Source organism: Stegostoma tigrinum, chromosome 24 (genome assembly GCF_030684315.1).
Source record: "Stegostoma tigrinum isolate sSteTig4 chromosome 24, sSteTig4.hap1, whole genome shotgun sequence".
Classification (NCBI taxonomy): domain Eukaryota; kingdom Metazoa; phylum Chordata; class Chondrichthyes; order Orectolobiformes; family Stegostomatidae; genus Stegostoma; species Stegostoma tigrinum.
In genome coordinates, this window is record NC_081377.1 from 28998105 (window position 1) to 29018294 (window position 20190).

General features: G+C 43.8%; 1 protein-coding gene across 1 annotated transcript in view; it reads right to left on the reverse strand.

Moving 5' to 3' along the window:
* Positions 1 to 1050: 1050 nt before the first annotated feature.
* e2f2 (E2F transcription factor 2) overlaps positions 1051 to 20190 on the reverse strand; it is a 54684-nt gene continuing 35544 nt past the window's right edge. The window contains exons 3-7 of the mRNA XM_048558431.1: positions 19641 to 19860; positions 18161 to 18319; positions 17260 to 17374; positions 12425 to 12653; positions 1051 to 9702 (exon numbers count right to left, since the gene is read on the reverse strand). Coding sequence (XP_048414388.1) covers positions 9461 to 9702; positions 12425 to 12653; positions 17260 to 17374; positions 18161 to 18319; positions 19641 to 19860 — 965 coding nt within the window. The 3' untranslated portion in view covers positions 1051 to 9460. The remainder of the gene's footprint in view (positions 9703 to 12424; positions 12654 to 17259; positions 17375 to 18160; positions 18320 to 19640; positions 19861 to 20190) is intronic.

The following is a 20190-nucleotide window of genomic DNA, read 5'->3' on the forward strand; positions in this document are numbered from 1 at the left end:
CAACTGCTTTAGTCTGCCCCTTAATTGAAAAGCTGGAGCGGTTGGTTAGTTGACTGTGCTGACTGGTTTTCACACAAATGTTTCATCTCCCTTCTTAGGTGAAATCTTCAGTGCTGTCTAGCCTCCACTGACGTGCTGTTTTCTGTCCCACTCTGAATTTATATGGGCTATTCTGTTATGGAGGTATTTCTGTTTTGTACTGTAGTGCTATGGAAATAGGGTCTATATCAACATGTTTAACATGGGGGCGGGGGGGTAACTTTCCAATTAAAAAGAGGCTGCAAATTAGATCATGTTAGCAGTAGGACACTAACACACCAGGGAAATGAAGGAAGCTGGTTTATCCTCAGGTGAGACCCTGGTAGCTTTCAGATCACAGGAGGCAGTCCCTCAGGCTATGATAGATTGATCTTCCCCTACCAGAGTCCAGCAGAGAACCAACTCCGCTTTCTGTTCAATCCAGTGACAGTCAAAACTGAGATGCTACTGTAGACGGTAAGACACATTCGTTTCAAATTTGAAAGATTCTGGATTCAATTTCCCACTCCAAAAACATGAGCACAGAAGTCAAGGCTGACACCACAATGTGTCTAGTCCTGAGGGAAATGCTGCATTTCAGAATTAAGCCCTAGATGCTAGAGCCTCCAAAACAATTCTTTCATAGATGAGCTGCCCATCAGCTCCCTGCCAGTTATTGCATTTCCCACATACAATAGCACTGACACTTCAAAAGTCCTAAGTGGCTGTGAAACACAGATCTATAGTTCAGGTAAAGTGTTATACAAGTTTTTTTTTTGCGCTGGGCTTGACTTGGTATTCCAAAAAATAAAGTGGTACAATTTTGAGAGACAGTGTGTTGGGTGGAGGTAATGAGTAGTGGTGGAACTATACACCAAATGAATACCTTATTCACAAGGCCCAAGAAATGTAAAAAGATTAGCAGGAACAAGGACAAAAGACAACAAACAAACTTCCCTAATGGGAGGCCCAGAGGCTTGGAGAATCAATCTTTTATTTTTAAATTCATTTAATACTAAATCAAGTGCCACACTTTTTTTGCATTTAAAAAAAACACAACTTTTACACATTCAAGATCCTAGCATTCCTTTCCTCATTAATTTGAAAAAAGGAAACCAACATTTAAATACAAATCACTGGAAACTAAGGCAACAGATCAAACCTGGGTAAATATACAATCATTCTTATGTACAATTTTACAATTACAGGACATCTCTTTAAAGATGGAGAATCCACTCATTTACAGAAACAATGCTAAGCCAATCTGCAATCACCCAAATTGGCTTTCTCCCTGCCAGACTTCTGTTAAATAGACAAGCCTCCTTGGTTGATCAGTGTTCGATTTAGTAGTAATGGTGGAACGAACAGCCTCAAACAACACCCAGCTTTTGTAGTTGGATATGTTATTCATACCAAGGTGCAAAAAGCTACCAGAACAATTCAAGGTATTTCTTGACAGTCCTTTTTACTCATTTTCAGCTTTGTCTCAGGACATGCCCCCTTACACCCAAGTCTAGTGATTAAGTATTAGCACAGTCCTTCACCTTCTCAGTAACACAATACCTCATCATTCCAAAAAGAGGTCCAGCACCAAGGAGAAGGCCCAAGACACAAACAAGTCAGAAAAGTCCATTTCAGACCACCGTTGGACAGAGCTCACCAAACTGGGTGTACAGTTTGGGAACTCTTCCCTATAGAGGATAAAAAGAGAATTTAGGAAAGAAAAACACAGAAATACACATGAAAGTAATGATGCCCAATGCATCACTGAAACTGTAGTATACAAACAGCTCCCCTAGATTTGACCCTATAAAAGATGAGTACGATAAGATTATTAGATTCAATAACCTGCATTGTTAGTTATTCCAGAAACTGGGACTTTCACCTTACACTGCTAACCCAAACTCTCCCAAAGGAGCTGAAGCGGCTTCAGGCACCCCTCGGTAAATGCTAGTTTCAGGGCACTGACTGAGGGGCAGGGTATTTCACAACCACCGCATGTAAAAGGACCAGTTCTCCAGTAAACAACAGCAACCCCTTTGCCCGTGGAGAGATTAGGAGCGGAAACGGAAGATTACATTGCAGTCAGTTTCACAGTACTCCAACCAGTTCATTCCACAAGGGGAAAAAAAAAGAGAATGAGATTTAAGCTCATGATCATTTATTTGGTTTTAATTTTGACTTCAGAAGAGGTGGTAAAGAATTTAGGTAGGGGGCGGTGAGGCAGTGAGCTAAGAAGAGGGGAACTGCGAAACCTGGATCAACCTCAAATCACTCAAAATACAGATTTTGAGGACTAGCCTATTAAAATTGTTTGCTGTTGTACCATGATCCAGCCATAAACAGTGTAATGTTCACTATACACTAATACTATTAACACCCTCATGATGGCAACAGACTCTCCACACTGCTGTTTCAGCATCACATGAAAACAGATCAAAAGACCAGGACAGAAAGTAGTGGCAAGGTCCAATTAGCATCATGAAGAAGAACTTGTGCTCTAGATATCACAAAAGAAAACTGGACACTGATAATACAATATGCCTTTCCAACGTCCTGTCGTTCAGTATCATGAAATAGGTTACATGTTAGATCTCTGAAGTGAGGTCCGAGATCTCTGGTGCCAGTACTGCTGGTGTTCCTTTCCTTTTGCCTTGTCTGATGCCAGTCTGGTCTCTCGTGCAATCCAAATGGAGGAGATGGTTAAGATGGTAAAAACAACCTGCCAACACAAACTGCTTGGGCCAGACTCAAACAGCAACATTGTGCTAAATTTAGGCAACATTTCTACCATACATTGATGGAAAGAGAATCCAAATAGGTTTTTAAATTTAAGAAGAGGAGAAGCAAAAAAAAAATTTGCAAAATAAATATTTAAATAGTAAAAGGAAGTGGATTGCTCTTTTCAGAATTTTGACACAGAAAGCAATAGGCTGAATGGCCTATTACAGTCTAATTCCAATTCCTGGCATACCACAGACTTGAGTCTTGTGTAGATGCCGAGTTCTACAAGACCGTTCACTCAAACCAGGAGAATGAAAGTACTTCTTCCACTGACTGAGGGGGGAAAGAAAAAGGCAAAGAAAAAAAAAGAAAGAGAAAACAGCTGGATCTTAAGCTGCAAGAGACTGCACAAACCTCCAAGAGTAAAATTCTTTAAAAACCTGATACAAAATGCTACAGCACATGCTTTCATACAGGGCATTTTAACATATGATTGATGATATTTAAGCTAGTTACAAATAGCAATTTACATTTACAAGTGAAAGTTTGCCCAAGTCAGCATTTCATTGTTGGGCAACTGTTCACCGCAAGGGGACAATTTTTAAAAAGCCAGGGCCAAAACTTGACAATTAGGTTGGGATTTTATCCAAATGTGGACACAATAATGGATGAGTAGAGTCAGTGAACACATAATACACAGCCACATTTACTTCATTCAACTACACAGACTGCATAATTCATTTGGAATCAAGTGAATCATTTTTAAAAACAATATTATTAATTCCTTAAGTCCACGCAACAAAACTAGATAAAAGAAATTCACTCAGACAATTATCCACTAACCTGGACAAAGTTAAGGACAATTTTTGGTCAGTGCTATTAAGTAGAGACAATTTCAAGAACAGGAGCTTTACGAATAGTAGGCCAACCTACGAGTGCACAGCAGACAGTGTGTAACAGAGCCAGAATCCAGGAAAGGAAGTTAGGAGGAGATTATTAACCAACAGTTGAGGCTCCAGAAGATGAAAGACAAATAGTAGCAGGCAAGGTCTCGGAGAAGGAAACCTGTACAGCAGGGAACAACTGTAGCAGATCTGACAAATGTACCTGTTGCCGGTGCATCACACTGCAACATACTGCAAACTGTTTTTGCAACACAAGAGTAGTGAGAGAACTTAGTAATGTCCTTGGCCACAACAAATGGTACACACCAACTAACTGTAAAAGACTGTAGTAAATGTGATTCTTGTTGAGCTTAAAGAGCTGAAAATAAACTTCCATCTTGCCCTGGATTTGGGAAACAGAGTCCCTAACTGACTCAAAGCTCAAAACCTGGGAATCCAGAGCATTGGAAATTAAAGATAACAGTGACTTGCCAGCATAATAACATGGAAAAAAGTGTGTTAAAATCCTTTGCTGTTTCAGTTGATGAGAATGCAAAGTCACAAGGATCAGGAATTGAATGGAAGAATGACAAATTCAATGCAACCCTCATAGCAGACAGGCATAACGGCACAAAGAAAACCAACCTCCCTCATATCCTCCAAACATCAGCAACAAGGATGACTCAGGAGTCTCCATGAATCAGAGTCAAATCCTCTGGGAGTGTAATGAAATCACCCAAGTGTTAAAACAGAAAGTTTGACTTTTCTCTTTGCATTTGTTATAAAACCCAGAGGGAATAAAAATGCCTTTTGGTTTAAAATGTCCAGAATGATCTCACTGGGTAAAGGAGAGTTCACATTCCAAATGTTTGGAAAATACATTGATGGCTGGCCGACCAATAGCGCAGGGGCAAGACAAACCAGCATGGGAGCTCAAGTGTAACCAAAACCTCCAGATCCACCTTCACAGTTTGTGACCCTGACAACATATGGCAGGGAAAGTTGATGCAGTTAAAAAAATGAAATTGGATTAAATGAACTGATCAGGCAAGTTTGATCTCATGCAGTACAGGGAGGCTATAGTGTACCTGTAACATTGTGGCCTGCCCGCTCCTCCCCCTCAATCACCAAGCCTTGGGGTGAAGAGGTCTATCAACAACCAGCATGCTGCTGTCCCAGGGTATGGTGGGAGGTGGTCTCAAAACTGTCAGGCTTCCCTCTGCTGGTCAGAGCTGATACTGCATAAGTACAACCTGCCTGAAATTCCACATCCCTGGTGCAAAGTGACAGCTTTGTAGGTATTAGCTTCAATTGCTTTTGCAAACACTAAGTTTAGTCGAAATAGTCGAAAAAACTTCCTTGGCAATTCATCCTCATTTTCCTCCTGATCAGCTGGATTTTACAGCACAGCAGGCTGGTCTCAAACCCCTGTCACATTCAGTGCTACCCCACAAATATTCCTCTCTCCACAAGCCTGCAAACACAGAGTCCTTAATTCAGCCAGATCAAGGCCTCAGCGCCATGAATCAGGAACTGTGGTCAATAGAGACCCGTGTGCACAGGCAGAAGGATGGAAGCTGTTACAGCCCTGAACATATTCTGGGATCTCAATGGATCCAGGGTGGACATGGCTGATGACAAGTTCAGCACACAGTGAGACCTCAGCACCTTCTACAACAGGTCCAAGCAAATCTGCAGACCCCAAGTTGACCAATTTCAAACTTATCCAACGTGGATAAATCTACTGTAAACCAGAATTCGGAACAGATTTCACACTAAACCAGAGCAAGATCTGGCTGCTTAGTGGGTGGGGGACAGGGAACTGCCTTTTATTGTGACTCTGACTATCAGTGGGCAGGCTGAATATGATCGGATTAAAGACTTCAATGGAAGCAACGTTAAAAAGAGACTACTGTTGTCAAGATGACCAACTTACACCTGTTGTTTCCAATACACCTCAAAAATAACAGACTTGAATTTCCCAGACGTGGTGGTGCTTTCAAATGGAGCCACCATGAAATCTGGTGAGCGAAACCGATCAACTAAATGGGGTTCCTTTAAAGGATTAAAACTATAAAAACGCTGGGAGGAACTCAGCAGGTCTGGCAAGATTGGAGGAGAGGAAAACACCATGGACATCAAGTACAGTATGAAGAGAAGAGTTCTAAAATATAGTCATACTGGACTCAATGTTAACTCTGGTCTGCTCCATAAATGCTGCAGGGTCTGCTGAGCTTCTCCAACATTTTCATAGTTTGTTTCAAATTGCCAATATCTGCAGTAATTTGTTTCTTTTTTTAAAAAAAACTGGGCAACTTACAGTCACAAATTCCTAATCCTTTCAAATCACTACCTACTCACGAAACACAGAACTGCACGAAAGCAGCTTTTTAAACCACAGTGGTCTCAGCTTAGTGTAAGAAACTAGATCAGACCACACTTCTCTGGATCAGTGAGCTCATAGCTGGCAAGATCTCAAATATCAGGTCGAAAGAAAGGAGAAACAATGCAAAAACGCAGCGATCCCAGACAGGCAGGAACACCTGGCAACCTTAAACGTCCAGCATGCCAAAACGTACTCTTCCCCAACATGCAATGGCAGCGACCATTATAACAAAAAAGGTCCCACTGGAACCAGAGAGGAGAACTGTTGCTGGGAGCACAATATGCAGAAATGGAGTCTGTCACAGTTAACTCTACAGGCCACAAATTGAGGGCATCTATTTATTTATTAAATAAATAGAATGGGAAGATTCACAAAAGTAAAGAAGGAAAGCTACATAGGCGGGATACCTCCACACACCACCCTGTCCAAAGGAGCTATTCTCCTTTGCCACTGATTTAACCCACACAACCTCCTAAAGCAATTCCTGCTGACCTCTCAAAAATCTCAGCAATCAATTCTGTACATCTTTAATTCAACAGCACTTGCTCAAAACACACACACACACACACACACACACACAAACAGCTATACATAATTGTTTATAAAGCCTATGACTAAAACCACCGCTCTATGTACACATCGACAATTTTTTTTTAAAGTTTCAAGAAAGTATTTACAGATTTATTTACCAACGTTTTTGGCGATTCACCAGGTGCTGCTCACTTCTGAAAACAGGAATGTTGAAACATTGCTTTGGTCAGGAGGTGGGCATCAGCTGTCTCACACTCAAACACACATGAGAAATAAGATGAAGGCCAGTTCTATCACAAAGTAGGAGAATAGGCCAGGGTAATAGGCACAACTCCCTCAGCAAGTCAGCCAGCACAGGCACACAAGAGGGAATGGCTCGCTATAAAAACTCCACCATAAAAAATTTAAACAAACAATGACTCACAAAACACATCTCATTAAAAGCATTTATCCACCATGCAGTGGGGACTTGATTTTCTGTAGGTTGGAAGATGTGAGAAAATCACCATAAAGCTCAGAACAGCAGGGTCACTGAGGCAGCAAATGGCGACGCACAGCTCGAAAGCCACATTTTTAGTGGCACGGTGCCTTCCAGTTTTGTGCCAACATAACGCTGCTTCGGAAAAGGGAGTTTCGTTTTTGCTGTCGGGATGAAGTTTTAAATTAGTCACACGTACTGTGGCACCTCAAAATAAAAGCAATGGATGCAGAAAAGAAGAGCGAACTTGGTTTCCAACACCTCAGTGACAGCCAGAGTGGCTTTCAAGATAATCAAGGGGGCTCACCCTCACTGACAGGAAGCGACTGGTGCCCACCCTTATCCCCTGAGAAACAGTGATTTCAAAAGTTGATAAATTTAAGCAGAGTTTTAAAACTGGCATCATTTAAGATGTTCTTCTTTTTTAAAAAAAAAAGCACCATTGAAATCCAAACCTCCATTTCAGATCAGTAAACAGGCAGAGGAACAATCCATTAAACAAACTCGCACTAGAGGGAGTCTCGCCACAAGCAACCATATTGGTATCCATCCCCAGCCCGTTTAACCTCACCCCCTCATCTCCCAATATTCCTTCTAAATTGCTCAGACCTTCCAAGGGCTGTGCCTGGTACAGACCTCTTTCTCCCTCGAGTGTCAGAGACTAAAGGGGTGACCTTAGAGAGAGTTTAAGGTCATGGATAAAGGTGAGGAGCCTGTTTTCCCAGGGAAGGGGAATCCAAAACTGGAGGGCATAGGTTGAAGGTGACAGGGGAAAGACTTTCTTTAAAAAAAGGGACCTGAGGAAGCAGTAGAGGCAGACACAATTACAACAGTTAAAATACATTTGGACAGGAAAGGTTTAGAGAGGGATATGGGCCAAAATGCACACAAATGGGACTAGTTCAATTTTGGAGACCTGATCAGCACGGATGGATTGGGTGAAAGGGCCTGTTTCTGTGCTGTATGACTATGACTTGGAGTCCACGTGCCAGCACGCCAACAGAACTGGAAGGGGTATTTGGTCACCTGTCCAAAAGTCCTGCAAGCATCTGCTGGTCATCCTGCATGGGGTATGCACAGCAAATATAGGGCAAGCAACACGACTGGAAATTGGGTCACAGGATGGAGCATTCCTCACTATTTTTTGAAATAAAAGGAACAGTTTTGGAAAATTCCACTGCACAAGTTCATTTACAACAAATGCGGTTACCACCAACCAGGGTGGAAATTGGCATGGCAGAAAGGAACATAAAAATTCGAAGTAGGAGTAGGCCATTGGGCCCTGAGCCACGCCTGCTTTCCCATTCGGTATGATCATGGCTGATTGGAAATGGAGGCCACAATCCACTTTCCGATTGCGCCAGTTTAAATTCACCTTCCACCTGCTGACCACGTGGGAGGGGTGGCTGAGCCTATCTTTACCAGCTCCCAAATGAGAAAACAGGACCTTTGACAGTGGTGGCCAGCCTCGGTCCTTGCTTTCCGATTTCCTAGGAATTGTACAAAACAGGAAAGTAAATAGTGTGCTCAGTCTCTGGTTAATTGGCTCAGGCCACACTGTTCGGCGAATCCAAACTTTTACACAACCATTAAACAAAAACCAACCTACTCAGCTAATGGCAGAAACACAGGAACAGAGGAGATACTGGAGACAAGTCAAGAGATACCTGCCACGCAAAATCTACAATTCCTAAATCTATTTCCACATGATCCCTCCGCAAATGAGGAGCCCAGTCTGAAATGGCGTGGGGGTACAGACTAAGTAAGGGACACAGTGCGATACGATTAGGGTTACTAATGTATTTCATTGCTTTCAAATGGAGCCAGAGTGAAACTGACACAGCTCAATGGCAGTGGAGTAAGAAGGCTGGGAATAAAAAGGTGGAAGTGGACACAAAATCTGTCAAACAAACAAATGATGACAGGGCGCAAGGTAAGGTTAATACTTATTTAAAACTGTAGTGGCGACAGGGAAGAACAGCCCAATGTATGACATTGCCTGCCGCATAGCTCACCCCAGAATTTGTAAGGGATTGTAAACTAGATCTCAGATGCACCAATATGGTCACCTTTGATAAAACCAGTCGTGTGTGTACATGCACAGTGGCAAAACTCCCTCTTTGACACAGCCCTGTTCCCAACTCAAGGCAGCACAGACTGCAAGTCAGAAGGAGCAGATCCTCTGCACCTGCCTCCTGACTTTCTCACACCCAATCCCTGACGATCCCTGTATCTGGAATCCCAAAGTCCTGCCAACTCTCAAGATGCCCTGGCAATATCAGCAGGAAGTCCACTATTGCTCCTTAAAAGTGTTCAAAGGTAAACTGCTGGGGCGGACACTTTCTTTCTAAAGTCGTTCATCACCTTCGGGGAAATAGAACCTTTTGACGGAGCAGGGGGTCCGAGGGTATCGGAGGTCGTCAGGTCAAGTAGGAGGGACTAGTTGCGCAGCAATTCATCGAGATCATAGGAGTCGAAGAGGTCGCTGACCCCTTCGCCATCCTCCAGGCTCCACAGGTAATCCTCCCGGTCCAAGGGTGGAGAGAAGCTGACAAAAGGGGTATCACTGTAGGACGTGGAAGGGAGTTGGTCCTCCGTTTGTTGGAGGAGGTGATGTGATAGACCAAGGACCCCATCTTCACAGTCCAGCAGCGAGCTCGGCAAAACTGGTTTGAGGTCATCTGGAACAGCAACGGGGGGGGGGGGAACAGGAGGAGGAGGAGGAGGGGAACAGGAGGAGGAGGAGGAGGAGGAGGAGGAGGAGGAAAACCACAAAACAAGTATCATTCAGCTGAACCCAGTACTGTTAAATAGTTAGGGACAGGCCATTCAGCCTCTCAACATTGTTCGGACATCTGCATCCCAGCTCTGTCCACCCACCTTCATAACTAAGCCACAGAAGGAGGCACCACACAGGGGCAGGATTTTGCCCCTCCGCACGCCAGCCTTGGTTCATTAATCATTATCTCACATCAAATCTACTAAGGAGTTTAAAATCTTCCAATAAAAAGGCTGTTGAGGCCTGGTGTTTGAAGATTTCCCAATTTCTGCCATTGTTTGTGAAACATTGACTTCCTCCACGAGCAGTCCCGTTCTAATTTTGTACTAACTTAACTTTGTTCAAGATTCTCTGCAGAGAAAATAGTTTCTCTCCAACTCCCTATAAACTCAGCTTCAAAATCTAAATGGGACACTAGCCCAATCTTCTGTAAGTAAGAGAATACAAGAAGCCTAGAACAAAGAAAGAATAAAGAAAATTACAGCACAGGAACAGGCCCTTCGGCCCTCCAAGCCTGTGCCAATCAAGATCCTCTGTCTAACCTGTCATCTATTTTCTAACGGTCTGTGTCTATTTGCTCCCTGCCCATCCATGTGCCTGTCCAAATATATCTTAAAAGACGCTAACGTGTCTGCGTCTACCACCTCCGCTGGCAACGTGTTCCAGGCACCCACCACCCTGCGTAAAGAACTTTCCACGCATATCTCCCTTAAAAACTTTCCTCCTCTCACTCTGAACTCATGACCCCTAGTAATTGAGTCCCCCACTCTTGGAAAGACTATGCAGTAGCATGGTAGTAGATTCGCCAACTTCAGGTACATTTAAGTCATCATTGGATAAGCATATGGACGTACATGGAATAGTGTAGGTTCGATGGGCTTGAGATCGGTATGACGGGTCGACACAACATCGAGGGCTGAAGGGCCTGTACTGTGCTGTAATGTTCTATGTTCTAACCTGTTTGCAATACAACTTGTTAGCTCCTATACGGTTGCGAGAATCTGTTTTACATCCCCTCCTGCACCAATAAATCCTTACAAGGTGCAATCTCTGAACTGCACAAAGGATTCTTAAAAGGGTTGGTGTATACTAACAAAGTTCCATCCCATATTAATTCAGCTCTCTCGCAATAAAGGTCAACATTCCATTAGCTTTTGTAACGGTGGCTTCAACCGCAAGGAGTTTAAGTCTAAAAAGCAGCTAAGTTTTGCTCCTACTGGACAGGGTGTTGACAAGACTATCTCCTTAAAGAGGGATATACTTGCTTGGAAAACTGCAAACTAGGCAGATTCCTGCGATGAACAGGTTGAGATGCTGCATTTTGGAAAGGCAGACCAGTGCAGGACATACACACTTTGTGGTGAGGCCCTGGGGTATGTTACTGAACAAGGACTTGGAGTGCAGGCTCAGTTTTTTCTAAAAAAGTCATGGGTAGATAGGATAGCGAAGGTGGCATTTGGTATGTTTGCCTTCATTGGCCAGCATATTGACTATAGGAGTTGAGGTCATGTTGCAGCTGTACAGGTCATTGGTAAGGCCACTTTTGGAATACTGCGTTCAATTCCGGTCTCCCTGTTATAGGAAGGATGTTGTGAAACTTGAAAGGGTTCTGAAAAGATTTACAAGGATGTTGGCAGGGTTGGAGGGTTTGAGCAACAAGGAGAGGCTGAATAGGCTGGCGCTATTTTCCCTGGAGTGTGAGGCTGAGGGATGATCTTACAGAAGTTTACAGAATCATGAGGGGCATGGATAGACTTCTCCCCAGAGCTGGGGATTCCAAAACTAGAGAGCGTAGGTTTAAGGTGAGAGGGCAAAGATTTAAAAGGGACCCAAGGGGGAACATTTTTATGGAGGGTGGCATGTGTATGGAATGAGCTACCAGGGGTAGTAGTTAAGGCTTACAACATTTGAAAATAGCACCTGGGTGGGTATATAAGAAGGGAGCTTTGAGACAGATAAAGGCCAAATGCTAGCAAGTGAGACTAGATTGATTTAGGATAATTAGGTCAGCATGGACAAGTAGGGCCAAAGAGTCAGTTTCCATGCCGTACATCTCTAATGATTCCATAAAGAAAAAGGTTGGGCTGACACACATTGGAATTTAAAAGAACAACCTCATTGAGCACAAGGTTCTGATGGGGCTTGATAGGGTAGATAGTGAAAGCATATTGCCTACCTCCCCCACAAGGGGGAAAGTTTAACCATAAGGGGTCTCCCATTTAAAACAGATGTGGGGGAAATTTCTTCAGTTTCAAGAAATCTCTACCACAGGCTGGGTCACTGAATTTTCAAGGCTGGAGAAGTCAGGTTCGTGTTCTGCAGGGAGTTAAAAGGTTATAGGGAAGGGTGGAGCGCTGCAGGAAAGTGGAGTGAATAATAACTAGTGAGCAAAGACCCCACCCCCCCTCAAGTCAATAACAACTCATCCTTCACACACTCAATAACCCAATCCTGCTCCTGTTCACAAGCCTAAAGAATTGCTCGTTGCATCAGTTCATTACAAAGATTCTCTCAAATCGCTCTGCCCTTCCATTTCAAAGCTTTTGTTTACAAAACAATCCCAAATGCTCTTTGCCTGGACCAAAAATTGGGTGTCTCCAGGATTTCCTCTCACATCAAATTACCTTCCTCTTTAATTTCAAGTTTGCAGGAAATTTTCGGACATTCTGTTTCACTTTGGACCAGAGCTCTTGCCCCCGGCTCATGCTTTGGGATGCATGCAGAGACACCTCCATCATCCTTCTTGGGCGTGCTGTACTTCATCGGGCTGTTCTCTTCCGTTACTTCCTCCGGACAAAGGTACACCTCGATTGGACCATTAGTGCTCTTCAGGTAAATCTGCAGGTTCTCCTGCTAAAGCGGAGTACATGATGCTGGTCAGTCTCAGAAGTTAGAGGTTAGCTGATTCCATCCAACATTCGAAACTTAGTGTGACAACCCCTGCAGTACTGGCTACTTTCTGTAGGTGGCACCAATGAGGTCTTTCAACAACTTGCATTTTTATCATAGAATCCCTACAGTGTGGAAACAAGCCCCTTGGCCCAACAAGTCCACACTGACGCTCAGTGTCCCAACCAGACACTATTCCCCCTAATCTGCACAGCCCTGAACACTATGGGCAATTTAGCACAGCCAATACACCTAGCCTGCACATCTTGTGGGAAGAAACTCGTGCAGATAGTCACCTAAGGGTGTAATCGAACCCGGTCCCTGGCACTGAGGCGTAGCGGTGCTAACCAATGAGCCACCGTGCAACTGTTGGATGGAAAACTGTTTCCCAATGGTCCACAGGAACAATAATGGCCATCAGGCCACATTAGACCATGACAAGGTGACCAAAAACAGAAAAGGGGTAGATTTTAATGAGTACCTTATAAAAGAGGAGATAGGAGCCGCGAGTCGAGGGAGAGGGGAGAGAGTTTGGGCACTGCCACTAATGGTGAAGCAGGATAAACCAAACAGGTGCACAAAAAGGCCAGTATTGGAGGAGTGCAGAGATCAGACGGTTGTAGGAGATAGAGATGTGGTAGAAATAGTGATAGTCAGAGAGTTGTGTATTCTTTTTTGGAGGTGGGGTGCAAGTGTATGAGGGAATTCACCACATATGGAAAAAAAAGGTGCAAATTTTGAATTTCAACAATGCACAGGTTTTAATATTGTAGGTTCTAAACTTAGCCGGCTGGCATCTGCCATAATTGTGTAGCTCCATCCCTAGCCACTAGGTGGTCCCAATGTGCTTTCCATAAGTAAAGAGAACTTTATAGATATTTTAATCAACTTGTTCAGGGATATTCTTACAAAGCTCTTAAACCTGGGGCTCCTGGCTCAGAAGGAGGGACACTACCACTACACCACAGGGCCCCAAGGGAGGTTTATAAACTAGATTAACTCTCCATTCATTAAGTTTGGAGCAGAAGGTGTCACGAGGTCATCACCATTCAGCGGGAACATGATTAAAGCCCACCATGTGTCCATATCATTTCACACCAAATGCCTAACAAAGATCAATTGACCACACATTTAAAAGCATTAATTCAGTGAGCGTCAGCTGCCATTTTTTTTCCAGGAACAGCAATTCATAGTTAGCAAAGAAGCATTTCACACCTCACCCCCAAATAGATGTGGAGGTGCCAGTGCTGGGCTGGGGTGGGCAAGCTCAAAAATCACATGACACCAGCTTATAGAACATAGAACAGTACAGGCCCTTTAGCCCACGAAGTCATGCCGAACTTTTACCCTAATCCTAAGGTCTATCTAACCTCCACCCCTACATTATACTATCTAATAGCCGCTTAAATGCCCCTAATGAGGCAATGCATTCCACGTCCCGACCACTGAGTAAAGCGCCTACCTCTGACATCTCCACTACATCTACCTCCATTCACTTTAAAACTATGTCTCCTCATGAAAACTACCTCTACCCTAGTCTCTGGTTGTCTACAGTAACTATACCTCTGATCATTTTGTATACCTCCAAGTCACCTCTCATCCATGTCATTCTAAAGAGAAAAGACCTAGCTCTCTCAACCTCTTCTCGTAAGATCTTCCCTCCATTCCAGGCAATACCCTGGTAAATCTCCTCTGCACCTTTTCCAACGCTGCCACATCTTTCCTATAATGAGGCGACCAGAACTGGACGCAATACACTGATGTGGCTGAACCAGGCTTTTGTATAGCTGGAGCATAACTTACGGCTCTTGAACTCAATCCCCCAATTAATGAAAGCTAACACACCATACACCTTCTTAACAACTCTATTCACCTGGGTGGCAGCTTTCAGGGAACTGTGAACATGAACCCAAGATCCCTATGCTCCTCCACACTGCCAAGAATCTTTCCGTTAACCCTGTATTCTGCTTTCAAATTTTCCCTCCCAAAAAAAATGAATCACCTCACACTTTAAGGTTAAACTCCATTTGCCACTCCTCAGCCCAGCTCTGCTTCCCATCAATGTCCATTTGCAACCTAGAACAGCCTACCGTACTGTCACCAACGCAACCCACCTTTGTATCGTCTGTGAACTTACCAATGCACCCTTCCACTCCTACATCCAAATCGCTTACAACAATCGTAAATAGAAGAGAAACCAGAACAGATCCTTGTGGTACACCACTCGTAATTGAGAACCATGTTGAATATTTTCCATCCATTACCACCCTTTGAATTCAGAATAGGCTGACCCTTAGAAGATAATCTGCCACATTTCACCCTATCCCATGCCTCCTTGCTTTCTGCATGAGCCTACAATGGGGAACCTTAATAAACGCCTTACTTAAATCCATGTGTACCGCATCCACTGCTCTACCTTCATCCACATATTCGGTCACCTCTTCAAAGAATTCAATAAGGTTTGTGAGGCATGATCTACTCCTTACAAATCCAATCTGACCATCATGAATCGAACTGTGCCTATCCAAGTGACCATAAATCCTATCTCTGAGCCCTTTCCAATAGTTTGCTCACCACTGAACTAAGACTAACTGGCCTGTAATTTCTAGGGTTATTCCTATTCCCTTTTTTGAACAAAGAAATGACATTTGCCTCTCTCCAATCTTCTGGCACTATACTCGTGGACAGCGAGGGCAAAAAGATCGTCGCCAAAGCCCCTGGAGATCTCTTCCCTCACTTCCCATAGAATCCTTGGATAAATCCCAACAGGTTCATTTGAAGACAAGCTTTTGGAGTGACGTTCTTTCTTCAGGTATCGGTGAGGGGGATGGCATCAGAGACAGCATTTATAAGCAAGAGATCAAAGGGTAATTTAGCTGTTGAAAATGTGTTGAACTAACCCAAGATGGCTGTTAAATCTGTAATCAGCTAGAAAGGATTAAAATGCAAATTCCAGAATTTCAAGTCACTATCCCGAGATAACAAAAATTTTTAATCACCATACCAGAGGTGACATCCCGGGTCAGACAATGCATTTTAGGTGTGAGGCCTTGTTTAGAATCTGGCTGTGTATTAACTTGGAGTCAGACTGGTTTTATTTCCAAAGTAGAAATTTATAAAATGCCACATTGACTGTCGACAAATTGTATGCTTTGGTGACCATAATAGAATGCATCTGCAAATGCAAATTCACCCCATAGATTTATATGTTGGTATGCACAGACAGTGTGCGTCGGGGAGGGCCACCTGTAGTGCAACATGAACCAAAGGTCCCGGCTGACGATGAATCAATTGATGAACCCCTCACACATTGAGTAACATCCTCCTATAGAAGCTAGTGAATGATCTGAATTTGGCTTCTGTCTTTAAAATTTTAAAGGAGAGAGAGCATGTGTGAATCCTTTCTCTGCTGGTCAGGGAACAAGGAATCTTAAAATCAGAACCCGGTGATTTAAAAAGAAAAACGCTTTCGGTCTGAACGCAGACACACTCGTTCTATTCTCTTATCCTGTTCTCTTGCTCAAAGCTTTGAGACCGTGAAATTGCTATTAGAGAGCTGGGTCCTTTCTCTAACAGAGCCTGCCTGACTTGCTGAACATTCCAGCACACACTGTTTTCCACTTGGGAGGTCAAAAAATCACAACACCAGGTAAATAGTCGTGAGGGGCATTTCCCCAGGGCAACGGAGTCCAAAACTAGAGGGTACAGGTTTACGATGAGAGGGCAAATATTTACAAAGGGGCCCAAAGGGCAACTTTTTCATGCTGAGCGTGGTGCATGGGTTATAGGGTGATAGGTATGGGTGGGATGCTCAGAAGGTCAGTGTGGACTTGTTGGACCGAACGGCCTGTTTCCACTCTGTCGGGGCTGTGATTTCCACCCCAAAAAAAGGACATTAGTGAACAATATGGTTGTTACAACAAATCAATGGCTACTCGATCAACATTTAACTAGGTTCCACTCCAGACTTTATTGAATTCAAATTCCATCTGTGATAGTGGGACCCGAACGCATGACCCCAGAAGATTAAGCCGAGGATACCATTGCGCTGCCTCCCGGTTGTTAATACACTGCTGATGACAACAAGAACAATGATATTTCAAAGCTACTTCATTGATTGCAATGTGGTTTGGAATTTCACAATGTCAAAAATGGAGCTCAACAGAGAGATTTGCATTATTAGTATAGTACCTAACATGTAATTGTTTGCGAAATGCTTTTGGAATGAAGTACTTTGTTGTTGAAATGCAAGGACCACACAAGCCACTTAATATGCAACAAACTCCCCAAAATAGCAATGTGATCAAAAAGAGTTTTCAAAATGTTGACTGAAGAAAATCTCCTGTAACGTCTTCAAAACAAAACAAAAAAGTAGTAGCCTGGAAACTAAGAACCCAAGGGGTCATAAAAAGCTTTGATACAAGATCAGCGATGGCGCCCCTGACAGTGCAGGACTCCCCTCGGTACTGCAACAGTGTGGCAGCCATGCATTTATGAATGCAACTTACTGAATGGGACATTGGGGTGAGCCACAGAGGATGGAAAGAGCAGGAAGGACAGTGTGCCTTACCTCACAGACATCAGGCACCTCTAGCCTAGTCTCCGGTGGCGCTTTCACTGCGATCACCGTCTGGTCCTGGAAGCTGTCGATTGAGCGAATATCTTGGTATGTGACATAGGCCAGCGTGAGCAAAGGTCAAGGCGGGAAATAAACGACTGCAAGGCACACGGAATGTAACAAATCCTCATCCAGCGGTAGTCAATTCCACCACCACCCAATCAGGATACTGACACGCAGGAGGTAAGTGATGCTGCCATAAGGCACTGCACCCCCATGATCTCCAGGACTGAAGCACTCAGTCGTTATGTTTGACACGCCCTATTTCTGGAGGAAGACACGAAGCAAGCTCCCAGAAAGGCTCACAAGAGGGGCCACATTTATTCAGCAACTTTCATAATCTCAGCACATCCCAAAACTACCTCACTGCTACTGAGGTGATTTCTAAAGTGCAGCCACCATGACCGAGTTAGAAACAAGGCAGCTAATGCGCACACAGCAAGGTCACATTAACAGGAGTGTGAATGAGTAGATGCATTTGTTTTTGTAGATGTTAGATGATGGAAATAGAAAAAAAAAAAGGACAGGACAAGGATGACGAAGGACAGAGGAGATACACAACATAGCTCCACCAATGAGATGAAGATACGACAAGGTGTAGAGCTGGACGAACACGGCAGGCCAAGCAGCATCAGAGGAGCACAAAAGCCGACGTTTCTGGAATAGACCATTTCTGATGAAGGCTCTAGGCCCGAAACGTCAGCTTTTGTGCTCCTAAGATGCTGTGTTCATCCAGCTCTACACCTTGTTGTTTCAGATTCTCCAGCATCTGCAGTTCCTATTATCTCCGAGATAAAGGTAAAACTCATTATAGAGAAATTGTGAATAGAACCATTAACACGTGGAAGGATATCTCTGATTTTCCTCATCATCCGTCAGCATTTTCAGCTGCGTGCTACAGTTCTGGATGAGGTCGTCAAGGGATCGCTCCTTCCTCACAAGGTCAGTCAGATCCTGCCTGAGGCACTGCTGTTTCGCCACCACCGAGGTGTCTTCAAACAGACTGCGGCCCCTGCGGTAGGAAAGCAGTGACAGTGAGCCTTCTCTCCTCAGTCTGCAACCTGCATCATACATAGTTCAAAGAGAGCCCCAGTTTTGGATGGCTCTGATCCTACATACCATGTCGTGTTTTAAAAATAAAGTGAGGCAAAGGAAGGGATAACACAAATCACAGAATATGAAGGAGGTTTAATATCAAGAACACTGCTTTAGCAAGTCATGCCAACCCTCTGAAATTCCCTGGAAACTCAAGCACTGGAATTGGAAGTTAATTTGAGACACCGCTGTAATCAAAGCTTACACAGAAACATCATACAGGGATTAAAGCATTGTGTTTTTAAAATTCTCTCTGAAGAGTTTTGCTTACTTGTAATTTTAGAAAATTTTAGAGCTAGGGAAGAAGTTGTTTCATTGGTTTGGAGAATCGGTTAAGAAGGGTCAACTCAATCTCCAATTGGCCATTGGTTTGTGAGGTGGCAACTCTTTGGCCAGGCTGGAAATGTTAACCCATTCCCAATCCCAGCTTTAACAGGCAGGAGAAAAGGCAGTGAGGTCATGAGCCCAAGACAAGTCGGCATACTTTACAATTCTCAGTGTCTCCTCCCTTGGACACTGGCATGGCCCCCGTCACCTCAAATGACCTCTCAATAATTACAGAAAGTAAAAAAGGACCATGTTTCATTACTGGCCACGTTGATGACTTATTGGAAAGAGGCACTCCGAGTTAATTGCTGGGAGAGGAAACTGGCCTCCCATTAGAGAGGGGGAGTTCAATGATTGATCTAGTTCCCACAAATTGGAGCTCTCACTGTTTTCCAAGATCTGGATCACCTAATTCTACACCTCTAAACTCAGGAGGGATGTCCTGCCTATAGATATCACTTCAGGATCTATTCACAGACATACCTCTCACACCCCACAAGGAAGGGTGCCGAATCTTCTGGAAAAGCCTGGATTCACCAAAAGTGAAAGACTATTCTCCAGGACACTGCTGCAAGCTGTAAGAAGTCATTGCTGCTCCAAAATGGAATGCAACGCTATTTGTTCTGTTATATGAAAGTGCTATGGAAAGATTTTATTGGACAATTCAAAACGACAAGTCTGCTCCTTTTTTGAACTGGCCCCTGGAGGAGTGGTTTACTTTAAATCAATGGGGAGTGCGGGGCCACAAGGCAATTTGATGTCACAAGCCTCCACTGGGCTGTCCACAGAGTTAACAATGCAGCTCCCAACGAACTGATCCTATGAACCAGCAAAAAGTTTGGGAACTCAGTGACTAGCTGCAGACTGAGGGCTAGCTGGAAAAAGACCAAAAAAAAAGTGCAGTGACTTACATCCACTGAATGTTGTTTTTAGATTTTTTCCGGATGAGTTGAATTCCTTCCAAAACGTTGGTGATGTCGTAAATTCTCCTCTTCTGGACTTCAAGGACTTCTGCTGCTCGGTTCAGGTCCAGGACGCCATCTGGAGACTCGCTAAGGAGATGGACAAACTTCTTGGTCAGAAGTCCGAGCGAGGTGTCATATCGCGTTTTCTCCCCAGGAGACTTGGGAGCTGCGAGTGACGATTAAAACAAGGAAAAAAAAACACGATCTCATTAATCCATTCTTGCATTCTCTGCCTGCACATTGGACAATGTTCAGAATGTGCCTTAAAAAGAGGTTAGGAAATTCATAAGTCAACATGCAAGGGCAGCTAGCATTTAGGAAGGAAAATGGAATGGTGGCTTTCATTGCAGGAGGGAGGAGGAGAGTACTGGAGGATATGAAGTTTTGCTTCAATTGTAGGATGCCTTGGCAAGACCGCACCTTTACAGGTGTGCGGTTTTAGTCCTGACCTAGGGAAGGATATCACTGAGAGTGCAATGGAGGCTCATTCCTGGAG